General features: G+C 36.5%; 1 protein-coding gene across 1 annotated transcript in view; it reads left to right on the top strand.

Annotated features, from left to right (window-relative positions):
* LOC128012822 (neuropilin and tolloid-like protein 1) overlaps positions 1-19448 on the top strand; it is a 90954-nt gene that overhangs the window by 2353 nt on the left and 69153 nt on the right. Inside the window, exon 4 of the mRNA XM_052595365.1 lies at positions 1665-1913. Coding sequence (XP_052451325.1) covers positions 1665-1913 — 249 coding nt within the window. The remainder of the gene's footprint in view (positions 1-1664; positions 1914-19448) is intronic.

The following is a 19448-nucleotide window of genomic DNA, read 5'->3' as shown; positions in this document are numbered from 1 at the left end:
AAAAAAGCTAGTTGTCAGGTTACGCTGGAGCCAGGAAACGAGGAGACGAGAATTAATCTTCTTAATCTTTAATAGTAACAAAAGCAGGGAGCATTGAGAATGCTGGAGACAAGGAATGATATAAGACACCGGATGCTAGACACAGACAAAGGGTTAAGTAACCAAGAACTAATGAGGATAATTAATAAACAGGTGGATCTAATGGCACTTTTCCACTGCATGGTATGGCATGGTACGGCTCGGTACAGTTCACTTTTTTTTGAAGGGGGGGGGTTCCAGTGGGTACAGTGCCTGGTACATTTTTTATTAGTACCGCTTCGGTTGACATTCCAAGTGAACCATACTGTTACCAAAACATGACGTGGAAACCCTGCTGATCACTGATTGGCTGGATAGAATAGTCGCTACCGGCATCACTGAACTTGCGACACAAACAACAAAGAACTGCTAGATTTTAATTCACAGCTAGCAAAGGATCAAACACAACTGTTTTGAATGAGCGCACCTTTTTTAACAACTGAAAAGTTGATTGTCTGTTGCAGAAGTGCAGACATTCCTCTCATTGATGGCAGAGGAGCGGATCCAGTGAGAGCATGATGGGGCGGCGTAAATGAAAAATATATTTTTAAGAGTCGTGGCAGTAGAGGCGGTGCAACTATAACGACATGTAAATAATCCCGGCCATTCTAAATCGTTAATAAACTGCAGTGGAAACGCAAACCATGCAGAGCCAAGCAGTACCATACTGAGCCGTGCCGAGCCGTGTCGTACCACTCAGTGAAAAAAAATGCCATAAGAACTCAAATGGGAACAGGAACAAGAAAACCAAATATGAGCATGGTAACACACGGGGAGCAAAACACACACAAAACACGGATAAGAGTCTGACACTAGTAGTAATTTTCTTGCAGTTAGACAGTTTATATGTGATAATCTCTTTGTCGTCCTACTAAGATTAAAAATGGTGCTGACTATATTACTTAAAATTAAAATGAATAACAATCAAAATAAAACACTAAACAGATTTTGTGTATTTTGTGAATTTTAATGTTTTTTACAAAAGACAAAAGCCTTTCAAAACCATAGTATACTATTATTATTATTATAATACATGGTTAAATCTATAATAATAAAAATAAAAATAATGCTCATTGGTAGTTGATGCAATGTTGTGTGAATATGTGTTTATGTAGTCAATAATAAAATAACTGTAGACTGATTATTTAAAATGTTATTTAATCTTTGAAATCTGATTACGTAATAAAGATTACATGTAAACAGTCACTACCCAGCAATGATTACATATATTATGAGATGATTATTATTATTATGTTACAGTAGAAATAAATGCATATGAATGCAATCCCTATCTCCAAAACTTTCTTTCTAAACTAATAACGACTAACATACCCAACCCAATCTTGTGGTGAAATGTAACTATTTTGTATGTTCAATGTTCAAATGATTCATATATAAATGCAAAGTAAAAAAAAAAAACTTAATCGCAAAGGTCTATCCCTAAATCTAACCAGATTGGCCACCAGTTCACCTCCCAACCCCTAGTTATGATTTGCCATGCTAGTGTGATTATTCGACATATGACATCATCCATCATAAATTACAGATGTCAGTCTTGATTTATTAGATTTTTTTCTCCTTTGCAGCTCCCCCGAGACAATGCATTGATCTTTTCTTTGATGAAAAGTATTCAATCGAGCCTTCATGGGAATGTAAATTTGACCATATTGAAGTCAGGGACGGACCCTTTGGCTTTTCTCCAATAATTGGACGCTACTGCGGCCAGCAGAACCCTCCATATATCAGATCGAGCAGCCGTTACCTATGGATAAAATTTGTTGCGGATGGTGAATTGGAAGCGATGGGATTTTCTGCAAGCTACAATTTCACAGCAGGTACACACAGTTTTATGTTCCCTTTATGCAGTGTCAGTAACATTTACGATTGTGACAGATTGATTAATTATTAAACCAGCGAGTTTTGGGCTTTTCCTGATGGTCTTTTAGAGTTCTGGAACCGGTTTTCACTCACTAACCTCAGGGTATTGTTATCCTGTGCATGTCGACTTGAATTCCTGATGCAATCAGTAACTACTCTCCAAAATCCATGCTGCTGTTTCATATAGCGATTATTGTAGGTCCATGTTGGTTCTGTCAATGATCCTAATCTGCAGTTGAGCTTATTAGTCATATTCAATTGCAGTAATAAAGAGCCTGTGTGTTCTAATTCATCAAAAACCTCTAAAATTGTTTACCCTAATCAATTCTTAGTACTACAATGAATGCTGACAATCCTTCCCAGGACCTGATTTAGATTATAAAGATTGTCAATAAGACACTAAGTGGTAACAACAACATCATTCCGCATATAATTGATTTCAATTCCCCATAAGGAGTCCTTAGAAAATATGTAGCACATGGCACAATGGTTGTTTTTATCAGACGTCTTGTTCTTCACTACTTTCTGCTCATCTGCCTTGATATAAAATTTAATCTCTGAAGTGAATCTGAAGGGCAAGTAATACTGTACCTGAGTTCAAGTGAGAGATGTTTGCGTAAATGGTGTTCAAATGGAGCAGTGATAGATATTGTGTGAAGAATGTCAAAAGCAATATTTGAATAAACCTGCAGCTAAAGTTGAAAATGCAGAAAAAATTGCACATAGTGGTCGAGCTTTAAGGGCCTTGCAGATGAATTGCAAAGCTGTGGCACTGGGTGCAAGAAAAAGTAGCACACAATTCAAGGCAGCACTGATTTAGAGTCATACTGTATCTGAGAAATGAGTTATGAGCTGGGGCTTTTCTTTTTTTTTTCACTTTTTCATCCTATTGTGAGTCAGGAGGAAATTCTTTTGCCAAGTTTGGAGAAATTGTTCAGCGTGAATGAATTCAGACTCTCGCTTCGCAAGTTTGCCAAGGAAGAAACACAGCTTCCTCTAGTCTTGATAAGGAATATCAGAGGCATATAATTTACATAATTAAGAAGATAAAAGTCCCTGAATTCACTTCCCTTGATGTTACCCCCAAAAAGTGGAGAGCGCATCTGCTGTGCTGTAGCCAATGGTAACACATGCTAATGCAGAAGGTAAAACAGATGAATGAAAAGCAGGGGATGTGGAAGGCCAGAAATTGCATGTATTCATCTTCCTTGGTCTTTTTCATATTTTATCGCTACAGAAAGGAACATTACTGTATTTAACTGAAAATTTATGCTGCTTATTATCACGAAATGGCCACTCAATCAAAGATGTGCCGGTCTGCAGAATAAGAGCAGAGGAATTTAGTCTACGTTCGTCATGCTGGGGCTCTGGGTGTCACAAGTTCTGAAATTTCCTGCATAAGACCTCATTAACACTGCACTTGCTTGCTGCATATCAAATCACATAGATCAAGTGCAACTGAATTACAGCTCTGATCTCGAGACTTTTTGTCCAGTTGTTGAGCGAATGATTTCTGTTTAGTTTACTAGAAAAGTCAAGCGATTTTTGTGTTTGGTGTGATGAAATTTAATGTCCCCGACAACATCTACAGTCTCATTCAGCCACTTGTTAACAATCAACTTTTTCCAAACACTTAAAAGCTTAAAAAAGTCATGAGTGTGGTGTTACTAATGTATTTAATGTTGTAGAATAAAATATGAAAATAGCTTGAGCTTGTTTTAACCACAGACTTTATTTCAGCCATTTAACCAAAAACACATTCCAACAAACCATCAACTTCTGGACGATGGAATTGGAAGTGCCAAAATAATAGCCTGCTATTATTATATATATATATAAGGTATTGGCCTACAAAATTATCTAATTCTAGCGCACTATATGGATGAGAATCACTATATGATTTTTCCCCATTTTGTGATCTGGAAAAGAAAACATTAGAACACCAGAGTGAGTAAATAATGACTGAATTGACATTATTGGGTGAACTACACCTTCTCAAAATCATCGTTAGTGTTAACAGATTCGTTTTGAAGAATCCCAAACCTAAATCGCTCACAATTCCCATTCCAAGTTGAATGTGATCAAATCTTTAAAAAAAAAGTAGTTGAAAATTATATAACGAACATAGATTTAACAGTTATCTTCAAATTTCAAGCGCTTAATTGGAATTTGTCTTTGTGACTTTCTTAAATAAGGAAAATGAAATATCCAGAAGGTGTGGGAATGCTATAAAACACTGTAAATCTTGAACCTGGGCCACATGCATCCAAACATAGTAGGTAGGATATTCGAGCATCATGTGGTTTTAATGCTTGAGTTTCCCAATTTGGTTCTAAAGTAATTAAAGGGGTTTTTACTCAGGGTTAGTTTCATCTGAAATTGCAGATGCATGGCATAATCCGTTGCTGAAGACAAACTTTGGATGGTTCAGTGATAGAAAAGTAGAATGATGTGCACACTGTGTGTAATTACTTCCTGATGTCGTGTGAAAATAAAAATGCTTGTGCAGTCACTCTCAGCATTCAGATGCAATTATCATGCAGATGTTGTGTGAGTTCATTCCAATAGTCAGATCTTTCTGTCTGTAGACAGACTTCCTCCCACAACTCTGCTATATCTAACTGGATTAAGCAGCAAAAGCAGGACACTCAACGTTTTAAGTATCACTGTGAACAGGGACTTTGTGACTATCTTTTGTCCCTTTCCTCTGCCCTTGTTCCCTCTGTCCATCTGTCCTTTTCTCCTTCTCACTATCTAGAAAACTCTCACGCTCATTCTCCTGAGTCTCACTTCCTTGTCTCCTGGGCTTGACTGACCTTATTACCCCACCTCCTCTTTTCTAAGAGATAAAGCTGTGTTACCAGACAAGATCTGGCTGGGTTAAATAACAGGGAGAGCTGCTCCCCTCGTGTGTCTTTCTCCAGGCCACTGGCTGTTTGAAGCCTTTGTCCCAGCTGTAAACAGTCGCAGCAGTAATAAGAAAAACAAGATGGACTAAAAAGCATTTCAGGGACTGCTTTCTTGATCCAGTGGCCATTTAATAACCTTGTTTGGGGAAGCCTCATGTGGGCTTTTCCTCTTTTCATTTTCAATGGGTTTTCGAAAGCAGGGATAAGAAAGAGGAAGCTGAATGCAGGAGCTGAGAGCAGTCCCTAAGATCCAAACGTTGAAACGCAGTCAGGGCTAATTAAGAATTATAGTTCTGTTGTGTTTAAGGTTTTTGTTATTTACTTTATATTTTCTGTCACAAAATGGTGTGACCAGCCAGCTGGTAAATTATGTATATTAAAGGGATAAAAACTTTATGTTTTGAGAAACAATTTTTATTTATTTATTTATTTATTTATTTATTTATTACAGTTTATAGAAAATAAATTCATACCAATGTTGTCATTGTTAACGAAGCCTAAAACTATTAAAATATATTTTTTAACCAAAATGAAGCTGAAATCAAGTAAAATTAATAATTTTAAAAAATAATTAAAAGTTCAAATGTTGCTGTTGCAACCAACTGAAAATTAATTCATAATGAATAACTGAAATGACTAAAACTGATAAAAAATGTAAATAAAAAAAATTCAAGCTAAATGTGTAAAGAATAATAAGAATTGTAAAAATAAAAATGATGGAAACTTAAATAGAATATGAAAATAGTTCATTCAGAATATTAATAATGCTCCAATAATTTATAATTAATTAATAACACACGTTTGTCCATACAATAAATCTCTGTGGTCACCATCTGTTTGTTTTCCAACATTCTTCAACATATCATCATTTGTGTTCTGCACAAGGAAGTTATAGGTTTGGAATGATGTGAAGGTGAACTATACTTTTAAACATATCTTGAGGTTTAAGAAGGAGCAAGTTGGTCCTGGACAAAGCTTTTGGTTTGGAATGGAGGGGCTACAACACCAAAAGCTGTTTTAGATTAGGGCTTTGTTCAAATTGATTGTTAACATCCTTTTTCCAAGAGATTGGTGGAGATTTGGCCTTTTGTATATCCACCATAATCAGTACATAAAACCCTGGATTTAATACAAATTATGATTACAGATCTGCTGCTGCTCTAATAAGACCCGACTGCCCTGTGGCTGGTGTGGCTTGATTTTCACTGCACTGAGGCGTTGCATAAGCCCAGAAGCCATTAACAGCTAATTTTAAAGTGAAATTGATGTAACTTTCAGCCAAGTATGGTGACCCATACTCAGAATTTGTGCTCTGCATTTAACCCATCCAAAGTGCACACACACACACACACACACCCGGAGCAGTGGGCAGCCATTTGTGCAGCAGCGCCCGGGGAGCAGTTGGGGGTTCAGTGCCTTGCTCAAGGGCACCTAAGTCGTGGTAACGTGGAGACTCGAACCCACAACCCAACCCTAGGGTTAGGAGTCAAACTCTATAATAACTAGGCCACAACTTCCCCAAAGAGCTTTTAACTTCCAAATAAAAACTGTTAACAGATATGGGACGAGACCATTAATTAACAGGTCTCACTACCATCACAGCACATCTTTGTGAAAGGAAAATAAATAAATAAAAAACATTCAATACTGATATAATACGACATAAATTTATTCCAGCAACTATGATCAACGGTGTGATCATTGTCAATTTTAGCTATCTATGGGAAGAAATGTGTCTATTGTTGTACTATTGTTTTATTACACATTTAATGATACAGTATTTATGCAGGTTATTGAAAAGTGTATGAATAGTGGTGAGGATTTTTCAGGGACTCGGCGAGGTTATATTGGTACACCAATAGGTGGCAACAAGTGTTTTTTATGAGTGAATCATTTATTCATTCGTAAGTGTTTAACCCAGTGATTAATTCAAGACCAAAACAGGGTTTTTATTTTTTATTTATTTATTATTTTTTTCACAATTCGTTTCCCTCTGTGTTTTGACCAGCGTGAACTACTGTAGATGCTCTCACTACTTGACATATTTTTGATTTGTTTGCCTCCTGGCAAAGAAATAAAAAAATAAGAATAATACAATCAAGAGCCAGATCACATAAACTGTTCAGACTTACTACTATAATTTCAGAGTCAGTTAATATTAATGTTACTTCACCTTAATTTCTGCAGTCAATTACATAATGTTTTAATTACATATGTAGCTTTATGAAAATTAAACATGGTTTTACTACAAAAAAATAAAATAAAATAAAATAAATAAATAGTTAAACTAAAGTATTGACCATGTTTTTGCTATACTAGCCATATAGCGTCACCATGGTTTTTGTCATAAAACTTTGGTTAAACTGCCAATCCAAATGACTTTACACAATGCATGTATACAGATGCAATGCCTGGATGTTCAAAACAGAACCTCCCACCTCTGTAATAAACACAGAGATGTTAGTCCTGTCTGAATTTGTATATGAACATCGGAGATGTCAGGTGATACTGTAAGAATACAGCCGAAATGCATCAATGGATTTGCCTGTGCTTGGAATCGATTTTTTTGTGGACAGAATAAAATTAGGCACAGCTACGTTAAGGCCTGCACAAAATCCTCGGTAAAGACATAGTGTTACATCAAATCCAGACTAAATTAAGTCTGATCTGACCCACTTCAGCCCGTAGAATCAAAACATGCAGTTGTATTTGCAGAGTAAATGCATGTATGTCTGTGTAAAGACACCTAAATGCCACTTCAGAAGCACTTCTGTGCTAAATTTGGCATAAAATTACTCAGTATTAACTCCTTGTTTATTGAGCTGTTTAACAAAAGTAATGCTGTTGGTCTGAAACCAACAGTTTTTGACATTATTTTTTCATGTTATGAACTTTCTTATTCAAGTGTCTTTCTCTTTCTCTGTCTTTCGTATTTACTATGCTGTGCATGTTGTTGTATACTGCTAATACTAATATTATTAGCATTCACAGTGCTTATAATTGCATGCATCTTGGTCATAACAAATAATATTCAACTCTATTGCACATCTAGAGGATGTAGCAAAACCAGAAATAAATAATCCCATGTGTAATAATTCTGATAAGGAGGTGATATACTGGAGATATTTAATCTTCTAATTAGTGGACTCATATTGAATTTAAATCATTCTAACGACATCTAAGATTAGAAAAGGGAGCTGGATATATTGCCCCTCTGTGCACAAGAACCTAGCTATATTATTGAGGCATGATGGATTCAAACCGAAAAATTGAAAATTGAAGTCAGGGAATGAACTTTCGGGACATTCAGGTGGCCACATTTCACCACCGCCTACCTGATTTTCTCAAGTCCGATAAAGTCTAGGGATGAAGAAGTCCTCTGTGCAATCGACATTTCAGGCTCTGGAAGGTTGAATAGATTTACTGAAGTCCTTGACATGGCACAATTTCATCTCGTGGCACAATAATCATTCATTATTATTTCAAGATGGTTTATGTCCTCCCATCTGTTAATGCTGAAGTAAGGGACTGGTAATTATCAGAGAAACTAAACAAATGAGGGCAGAGTAACAAATTGATGTTGAAGTTGCATTACTGGTACTAGATGATAAAACCAAATATCAGTTCTAATTGTGATTGCACAAGTATTTTTTGATTGAGTCAATTATACATTCCAATTCAAATTTACAGTGGCTTCCTAGAATTGAAAGGAGTTAAATGATTTTTCTGCAATGCCTAGAATATGTGAATCGCACACTTTAACATGGCAGCATGTATTAGCCATTATGATGTCTTGAAGCTTGGGGTGGAAAATTGCATGCTTTGTGTTTTACTTCAGATGTTACAATGAGGAAAAATCAGAGTGAGGCGCACATAATGCTGCTCCCTTCAGAAAATGGATTCTGCTCTGGGTGGCTGAGTATAAAGAAAAAAAAAAAAAAAAAAAATAACCTGGGTTTCCTCTGTGAAAGAACCTAAAGTCAGCACAGCATAAATTTAATCTGAGGAGTGCAAACACAGTGAGGAATCTGAATGAGAAAAACTTGTAGATGAATTCATGTATCTTTAAAAACATCACCATGAACATATCCTCCATTTCAGAGGAAGTTGTTGAACAATACAAAGCACTTTGGCTGTGCTTTGATGATTGTGGCCTGCTCATGTGTGCATATGAATATGTATACATGTATTCTAAAATCTTTCAAAATACACATCATAGGTATAATGCCTTGGAAACAGCTCCCCTACACACACACACACACAAAAAAAATATATATATATATATTTATTATTATTATTATTATTTTTACTGTTTATATATGTATACATACTATTTTAATCTCTACTTTAAAATGTTTAATTCAGAGTTTTATTCAATGTGCTACTTGCCATTTCTTTGTAATTATATGTAGCAAGTTTTAATTTCTTAAATTATGATTGGAATGTTTTTAAATTCTGAATTAAAATTGTTTTGATGTTTTTGGGGGGCATAAAGTAAATATATATATATATATATATATATATATATATATATATATATATATATATATATATATATATATTAGTACACCACATCAGACCCTCATGTCTGTGTTTTATGGTCAGTAATGTAAGGGGACAGGGGAGTGGAAGAAGCGAGGCCACAAGGTGCATGAAGAATAGGTCTTTTATTAATAAACTAAAACAAAAGCACAGCAAAAACTACCCCGGGGAGGAAAATCAAGTAGGCAGGCCAGGAGTGAGCACAGCAAGGCAAGATGAACATTCCAAACACACAACGAGTAATCAATGATATAAAACAATGATACAGCACAGGACTGTAGACACCAGGAGATTAAAAAGGACGACAAACAAGGAGGGTAATGAGGGAGACACAGGTGGAGTAACTGAAACAATAATGGCCACATGGCATTTTGGAGATGCTTGGAGCAGATCTAATTTGTTAAAGTAATGCTATCAGACTGATCTGTTTGGCACAAGCACACATGGACAAGGTGGAAAAGAACGCCAGGGCTCCTGCTCGTGTTGTTCATCTCCACCAGACTTATTTGGCTGTTTGCATGGTTTCGGTAATGGGGAGCCAGGTGCAGTCTAGACTGGTTAATAGAGCATTGAATTGGTTTTAAAGAGCAGTACTTTTTTTCTAATTGGCAAAACATTTGTCAATTTGTATTATGAATAACACCAATTTTGTCAGGTTTTATGTTAGTGTGGATTTTAAAACATAACATAATATAGGCTAATGCAGAAATAATGTGGTTGTTCTCTGTAGTAGAGCTCAATGGACTGTTACATTACACACTGGCTGTGGTACAGAGGTCATTCCAGAAGCACAGAATGTGCACAGGCTTATCGAACATTGCCTTTCACTCAAGGGAGATCTATTGTGTTTATCGCAGCCACCAACCAAAACTTAAAGAATTCAATAGTACAAAGTTATTTAGCCGCCAACATTTTTATCTCCCGTTCCTGACCAGTTTTTTCCCTCTCTCTACTAAAGCCAATTACCCCCACAAAATCAATATGTGGACTAACTGTGCTTGCAGTCAGATGGTGTGAGAGTGAGTGACAGGAGGAGTGAGCGAGAGAGAGATATCACTACTTCTAAAGACTATGAATTTGCTTGACAAGTGCAACTTTCTTCTTTTCCATTTCTACATATGCACTACAAAGGCAATTGGTGCAAGGCATTTTGAAAGGCTTGTCCCTTTAAAAAAGAAAAAAAGAAAGAATAAATAAAGTGTCTTAAAATGCTATTTAATCTGATCTTTTTGTGACAACGAATGGGTTAGGTCAGGTTGAAAAAGCTTGTGGTTGAACATATTTATAAATAAATGATATTTATAAATTAATTCATGAAATGTTTTAAATATTTTTAATTTTATATATATATATATATATATATATATATATATATATATATATATATATATATATATATATATATATATAAACCATTTGAATTGATAAAGAGGCGTTCATTCACATGTATTTAATGTGTAAGGAAACGTGTTATTACATTTTGCTTGATGGTTAAACCACATGACATTTTAGAGGCATTAAAAATGACATTTTAAAAGTCAATTTCTAAAAACCTTCCTTTTTTCTTATTGCAAGCACCTCCTAAATGTCATATGACCAACATTCATGTTTAGAATGTATAAAATTTCAAGAATCGTCATCATGCAAAAAAAATATAATAATAATTCTTACAAAACTTTTCATAGATGTCAAGATGCTCTAAATTTAAACATTAAATACATTTCATACAATAAACATAATCTTCATTTAATTAATTTAAATTTGAAGCACGGTTGATCCATACAAGAATATTTGTATACTTGACTTATAGTTTTAAAATTTGATGACTTCAAAAGGCTTTTTAATGTGCTTTTTCAAAACCCTTTGGTCACAAAATATTATTGATTTCCAGTATTCTTTAAATAATTACAGAATTTTATTTTTTTCTGTGAACTGTTCCTTTCAGGTTCCAGTTAAAACATTTTGGCAACTATGAATTTGGCAAACTCTTGCTGATTAATTTCTGTTCCCTCTCTCAGTTGTGCCATTTTCACCATGCACTCTCTCTCTTTTCTCTCCCTCCTTTTCTTTTTCTGTCTCTCTTTTTTAAATTAAGCCCTTGCTCAATTTAACTACATACAACATTCATCTTTTTACCCGTCCATTCATAATGGCTTGCCTACAGTGTGCTTTCTTATTATTCCCTTGCTAATCCTTACTCCCATTTAGCCGTAAAGAGGAACTTATACTGTGGGGCTGTGAGTACTGGAGGTTAATGGGATATCCCTGAACACGCTGCAGAAACGCACAAGCATGTCACATAAAGGCGAAAGATTTAGGTGAGATTTAAAGTGTTGCCCTGGCCCTGTACATAGTTCAATGAAAATCTCTGTAATTGCTATATATAAATTTAGATCTGCCATCATGGTTTTTGCAGTGACATGGTGAAAGCAGGTTTAAAGAGCTTTGATCTGGATACTGAAAAGATTGATGATAGTTGACTCTGACATCTTTGATTACAAAATGGCTAACGATAGGTTTCAGTATGTTCAGTATATGTTCAGTATATGTTCAGTAATATGAAAATAAATAATTTTTTGATTTGTGGGGCATTTCTTAGGAAACACTGATTAATGTGATATAATTATATTAAAATAGTCAGGACTAGTCAGTAACTTATGTAATTAATGTAAGTAAAACTGTATAAAATACAAAATTATTATTATTATTATTATTATTAATTCATCAAGTTTCCATTAAATTAATTTAAAGTGAGCATTTTTTTTTATATAAATGCTTTTTTGTAAACTTTTATCATCTTAAATTATAATAATAGTTCTGAATATTATGGCTTTTTCTGTTATTTACTAAGATAAATGCCGCCTTGGTTAGAATAAAATTCAGAAATGCCTCGGTTACTTATGTAACCCTCGTTTCATGAAGGAGGGAATGGAGATGTCACGTCGGTGACTGACAAATTGGGATCTCTAGTAGCTAGTTCAACGCATACCAGGTTTTTGCTGAGGATCTGAGCCAGTGACCAAGCCGCTCACCAGTCGTACAGCAGCTGTGGTGACAAGACGTGACATCTCCATTCCCTTTCAGTCATTCACTCTCAATGTTACGTTAGTGATCGACGAACTGGGATTCCTACCAAAGTGCCATTGATGCTGCCACTTCCAGTGTCCTGTGCGAGCTGCCTGCACCGCTTTTTGGTGTAGTCCAGGGCTCTAAACAAGCAGACCAGTCACTGTTGTCCTAGCAGTACCCACTCGTATCACTTGGAACAGGAACATAGTGGAAGCCCCATCCTTCCCGAGGGAGGTTTCGGAAGCACTCACACATATGAACAACCGTTTAGGTGCATATGGAATATTAGAGGTGATTATAACCCTCTTGGAAATGGCAGAAGTCTGACGAGGAAACACTATATCATAGACTTTACACATATGGTTTCCACTTAGGTCACTAAATATTAAACCCAACCCTCTACTATTTCCCAAGGATTCACTGAGTGAGGGCCTGTCACTTCTGGCTGCTGAGGGGATGGAGGAGTTCGACAGGGCCTACAGTATGGACACTCTGAAGCAGTTTTAGCAAGCCAGCATTAAACCTCTCAGTGCCTCAAAGTGCCTCTAACCATTTGAGGTGAGAAAAGAGGAAGATACTGGATCCACACGAAAGTTATAGAATCTAGTGAACGTGTTGAGGGTCGCCTAGCCCTGAAATGTACAAATATCTGTCAGCGAGGCACCACGAGCCAGCACCTAGGAGGATGCAACACTTCTAGTAGAGTGAGCTCGCAACCTAAGTGGGCAGGGCATACACTGTTCCTGATAAGCAAAGGTGATGGCATCCACAATCGAATGGGCCATCCTCTGCTTAGAGACTGCCTTCCCCTTCTGCCGGTATTTGTAACAGACAAAGAGCTGGTCTGAGGTCCTAAAGCTTCGTGTCTGGTCTAGGTATCATCTCAAGGCTCGGAGAGGACAAAGCAAAGATAGGGCTGGGTCTGCCTCCTCTGGGGGCAGCACTTGCAGGATGACTACCTGATCCCTGAAGGGAGTAGTAGGAACCTTGGTCACTGGGAGTCAAACGAAAAAGCATGCAGGTCCCCTGCCCTCTTGATGGAGACCAGTGCAAACAGGAGAAGAGATTTCATTGAAAGAAACTTTAGCTTGACTGACTGCAGGCTCAAATCGGGCTTGTTTTAATTATTTGAACACTAAAGACAAGTCCCAAGAGTGTATGTGGGGGCTGGGGAGGATTTAACCTTTTCACCCCCCTAAGGAATGTCCTGTCTAGGAACCAGACATAAAGTTTTCGTAGGTTTGGACATAGGTGCCACAGGGTGCCCCATCTCTGAGTCAATAGATCCTTCCTCAGAGGAATCTCCCAAGGAGGTGCTGTCACAAGGAGCATTCGTTCTGGGAACCTGGTCAGAGTGGGCCAATAAAGCACTACAAACAGGACCTGTTCCTCGTCCTCCCTGAATGCTCATTGGGGGAAATGCATACTTCCAAAGGCCCCACATCCAGCTGTGTGCCAGTGCATCCGTGCATGCCATGAAGCAACCCCAGCTGTATAACTGTTGCTAGAGCTGTCATATGCCCCAGGAGCCTCCAAAATTGTTTCAGTGGGAACACTGTCCTGCCCTTGAATGAATTCACACAGTTCAGCAGCGACTGTGCACCAGATTCCTGTACTCACACAACTGATCCTGAGACTGTGCTAGTATAAGCCAATCATCGAGATAACTGAGGATGCGAACACCTTGCTCTCTGAGGGAAAAAGAGTTCCCTCCACAACTTTCGTGAAGACACTGGGAGTAAGGGACAGCCCCGAAGTTCAGGACCTTTTGCTAATATGTACGTCCTTCAATCATGAACCACAGAAATGGTCTGTGGCGCAAAAGGATCGACACATCAAAGTACTCATCCTTCAGGTTGATCACTGCAAACCAATCTCGGGGAAGGATGCACCTGAATATGCGTTTCTGCATCAACATCTTGAACAGTAACCGGAAAAGGTCCCGGTTCAAGTCATGCAGATCCAAAATTGGTCATAACACACAGCCTTTCTTGGGTACAATCAGGGCCATCCCAGGCTATGTTAGTGCCCTAGGAAAAATGTTTGATTTTAGACAACAAAGAGAAATAATAGCAATATGAAATGCCTACAATAGTCTAATAGACAACAAAGGCAAAAAATAAAGGCTACATTTTGTCATTTATTTGTAGATGTTAGCCAGCTAGCTAGCTAGTTAATCTAATTAACATGCCCATACCTTTCATTAAAATGTTGTGCATATATACAGTAGAAAATTACTTTTATTTAAACTTAATTATTTAATGGTATGAACGCTAGATTATTGTCCTTGTTATGGTCTTTTTTAAAAGACATTAAGACACTTTTTGGTTGATTAAAAGCAGGCAGAAACGTAACTGATATTAAGACAAGATTACAGAAGCTTACATTTATTTGAAAGAAAATAAAGTAAAATTAAATAAGCAGTTAACTCAAGCAAAAATGTTCCATGTGTCAGTGTTGCCACTTAAGATGCTCTAAAAAGGCTATTTCAAAATACTACATAAACATCACGGACAAATACACAGTCCTTAACCTGTGATTTTTACATCTATATTGATATTTTTCTGCTCCTCTTTGCGTCACTACCTGCCTTTTGCCCCTAATAATTTCCTGTTATCGGTCATTTTTTAAAAAAAAATATACTGTAAGAGTATATAAAAAACTATTTTAACTGTGTGTTTTATAATTATGTCATAATGAAGAAACTGTTTAAATTAGTCCAACATGACATGTTGCCAAATCTTATGACTTTACGTTGATGTAAAAAAAAAAACATTTTTTTGTTCAACATTTATTTATCAGTTTGATGATCTGTCAGTACTAAAGTTGTTAACTGTCAGAAATTATTTTGCTCAATATATGGGTTTAGGAGAGCACGATGGTCACTTCCGACCAAAAAAAAAGAAGTAGAAAACAAAAACATTTTGCGTCCTAGGCAACTGCCTATATCCCCTATGCCATGGGCCGGCCCTGGGTATATGAAGTAGGGGCTGTAAAACCCTGTCTTCATATCGGCTGGAGGGACTGGCTCTATTGTATCCTTCGCCAGTAGGACTGTGATCTCCACATGCAAGACAGAAACTTGGCTTGAAGGTCCTCTTGAATATTATTCTTACAAAAATGCATCGATATACTACAGGAGACTTTTGTTCACCCCCTAGAGCTGTGTGAGACACTTTTTTTAATGGATTTTTTTTATTTTTTTATTTAACTTCTTTTGGACTGAAGCAATGCAACACCCGCTGACTGGCTTTAAACAGCTTGAAATATCGAAGACACAGGAAGACACAAAGACAAACTCCGAATGGATTCGTTTGAAAAGAGAAATTCACACACATCTAGGATGCATTAGGGCTGAGTAATTTATGGGATAATTTAAATTTTTTTGGGTGAACTAACTCTTTAAGCGCTTTCTGTAAGCTTTTCATAGCGCAGTGTCAAAGAGTTAAATCTGCCAATCACGTTTTTATCAAAGATTTCTCTCACCAGCATTCATGAAGCCTTGGTCGCATCTTATTCATAGTCATGATGGCACTCAGGGCCGGTGAGGTCAGGGCCCTGCTAAATATTATCCCATGCGACCTGCTCTCCCCTGCAGCTAAGAGGAACAGGCTGCTTTTAGCATTTTATTGGGCTCTAAGGCTTCCAGCTAAAGGTTAACATCTTTTGATACCCTAAAAGTATCATCTACAAAGGTGCGCCAACATGTATCGAATCCACTGCAGCACTTTTTGCCACTACATACTATATTAATTGATCTCACAGCACCTTTTGTTCTTGGAGGCGATTCAGAGTGTGGCATTTTCACCATTTGTGTGGAAGTTTGTGTGTTTGATTAAGGCTGACAGCATTTGTTTATGCAAGCACAAATTGTTAGTTATGCGGCCATTTGCCAATTTCTCGTTGGCCGCTGACCGTTAAGCGTGCAAGTCCAGAAAGTCAATTATACCAAGCTTTCCCAGTGGGAATATTAACTTCCTAGAGCGGAACGTCGTGGCTGCAGATCATATGAGCTCATCGTTTCTGGCACACAAACACTAAACAAGCCACTGAACAATATGGCTCCACTGACTTTATATTTTCTGTTTGCCAGGCTCAATTAATCACACCAGTCGCACGGAAATCCTCCTCTCCTCTTTTATTATATCCCGTCCCTGAAAAACGCAGAGCTGTTCGGAGAGAAAAATGGGGAAAGGGGGGTGGGGGGCTGAACCACGGCTCTGTAGAAGAGCGAAGTGTCTGATAGCCGTTCCATGCTAGTGTGCTTGCCTAAGGCCCTGCTCCCTCTGAATATTCATGGGGCTTGGCAAGAAATCCTGCACCATTTGTAAAAAGGACAACTATCAGTTTTCAACTCTGACCGTAAAATGGGGCATTGTTCCATCACAGATTCATCTGAAAAATACGCTGTGAACCAGAACAGGTCTATGACGCTTCCTTATTTAATAGCTGTCAGAGTTGCACAGTGCTTTCCAAGAGCAAACACATTTTGCAGATTATTTCAAGATTATTTTAGAAATGTTTTGAATTATTATTATTTCGATGTGACCAAAATGTTATAACATGACTAATTTTATTTCACGGAAACAATATAAATAACAATATAGTTATTTTTGCTTTAAATAAGGTCTTTATGAAATCATCTTTCTTTATATATATAATTTTTGATAGAAATTTCATAATTCTAGTCACTATAATAAAAAACTAATACTAGCCTAAATAAAATAAAATAAAAACAACTCAAGATCGCTGAAAACAAGTAATCAGTCAGTGATTAAATAAGAATAAGAAACTAATTGCAAGCACAAAAAATACAGTATAACAAATAATTAAGAAATGCTGCATACATTGTATAAAGTAATTAAACGTATAAAACACTGTATTTAGTCAAGATTTAGTTAAGAGAAGTGAGAGGTTTTCTCTCTTTTGTTGTTTGATTAACATGAATGACTGTTGTCACTTTAAGAGCTGCCAGGATCCAGTATACAGTACTGTTAAACATGTAACAGTATATTACATTTTAAATAGTTTTGAAAGAAATCTCACCAATGCTTACCAAGGCTGGATTTATTTGGTCAATATTCAGTGAAACAGTGTGAAATATTATAAAAATTAATAACTGTTTTATATTTTAATATATTTTAAAATATAATTAATTCCTGTGATACCAAAGCTGATTTTTCACAAGCCTCGTGTCACAGGTCTTCAGTTTCACATGATCTTTCAGATTTTAATTACTATAATATAATATGATATTATATATTATAATTATTTGATGAACAAAAAGTTTAGAATAACTTTTTTTTAACATTCTAAATGTAAATACACTCAATCTTAATCAATTGTATTGTGTAGTATTGCATCTTTGCTGAATAAAAATGTAAATTTCTTTGAAAATTTCAAGAATTATATATATATATATATATATATATATATATATATATATATATATATATATATATATATATATATATATGTATATATATATTTATATATATATATATAAATTGACAAATATATTAAGTAGATATTTGTAGATTGTGCAATCTCTCCCTAAACTCTCTCAATGTTCAACCAGCGAGCGGCAGTGGACATTGTTCAGGAGACCTGTTACCAAAATCATGGTTACATTTTAGAAACATGTTTGGCACTGTCCTTGCATTTTTGCCTTAAATTGAAATTCCATGCAGCTGAATGTCTAATTTTGATTTGGGAGGTTGTCCATGAAAAGCAATCTGTTCATTCATTGGAAATGCTTCATTACAAGACAAGGTGTTCGGAGAATATAGGTAATCATATTTGATTCTCATAAAATTATAATTAGACGCAGTTCATAATAAGACCATACATCCTTTACCAAAACTGGAGGTTACTGAAGTATTTTACCATTTGCAACCCATTTTTACTTCTTAAATGTGACATATTTCTAAGTGAAACTCAGAAAAACAAGTCAGTTGTTTATTCTATCCATCAGGAATCGATTGGATCCTGAAAAGTGGCTATGCAATGAATGTCAGAATGGAGCCAGACTGAATGTGAGGTTACTAAAACAATGTCAAAGCTATTTGGTTAATAGCCGACAAAAGTGACATCAGCCAAAAATAATAAATGTTTAAGAGTAGAGCAAGTCATTACTTTTGATTAAAGACTACGAAACAATATTTTTCTTTGGCTGCACTGATGAATCATTCACAACGAGAACAAGACGAATGCAAATAGGGTAAACTTTATGCTGACTTGGAGTGTAGCCATATTTTTTGGAAAACAGACTTTAAATGCCAACCATGCTTTAGTTTGATGTAGATATCACACTGATGTTAGCTTGTATGCTTTATAAAACAGTCCTGTGGCACCTGCGTCCAGACCTCTAGTAACGCTTTGGGGGCTTTCTTTGGATTTTGCTTTACAAGGCCTGTTTCAAAATTCAGTCAACGTCAATCTGGTTGTTGACTTGCTCTTGGGAGCAGGATTGAATTGTTCACATGAACAGTTTGACTGGGGGCGCAGCCAGAAACACTGAACAGTCTCCTACACTGTCATCTAAGAAAGAGATCGAGGACAGTGCAGTGGATTTAAGTTCAGGCTTGGTAAACCCGCAGCTAGCCCTTAGATACACAGCCTCCAGCGTACCGCCGAACTGAGGAATAGACCTGCTGTTCCAACCAAACCTCCCAGCATGCATCAAATGACTGCCGATTCAATATGTATTATTATGAGGCACGCTGTCGGAGTTTGGGTGAGCATGAGGACTCTCTATGTTATTGTATGTTTTTCATGGCATTAGGAGAAGATGATTTGATCTACAATCCAGGAAGACTAATTTAATGCTAATGATGTCTTTAAATGAGGTCATGTAAAAAAAACTTTTGTGCCAACATCGATTTTCCAGCTGACATTATTTCATGTATGTGAGGTCGTTTGGTCTCTCAGTTGATTTTGATTGCATTGTGCATCAATCTTTCTTGAATCCAC

Source organism: Carassius gibelio, chromosome B24, assembly GCF_023724105.1.
Source record: "Carassius gibelio isolate Cgi1373 ecotype wild population from Czech Republic chromosome B24, carGib1.2-hapl.c, whole genome shotgun sequence".
In the NCBI taxonomy this organism is placed as follows: Eukaryota; Metazoa; Chordata; class Actinopteri; order Cypriniformes; family Cyprinidae; genus Carassius; species Carassius gibelio.
Note: the sequence above shows the minus strand (reverse complement) of the source record. Positions and strands in the feature narration are given on the sequence as shown.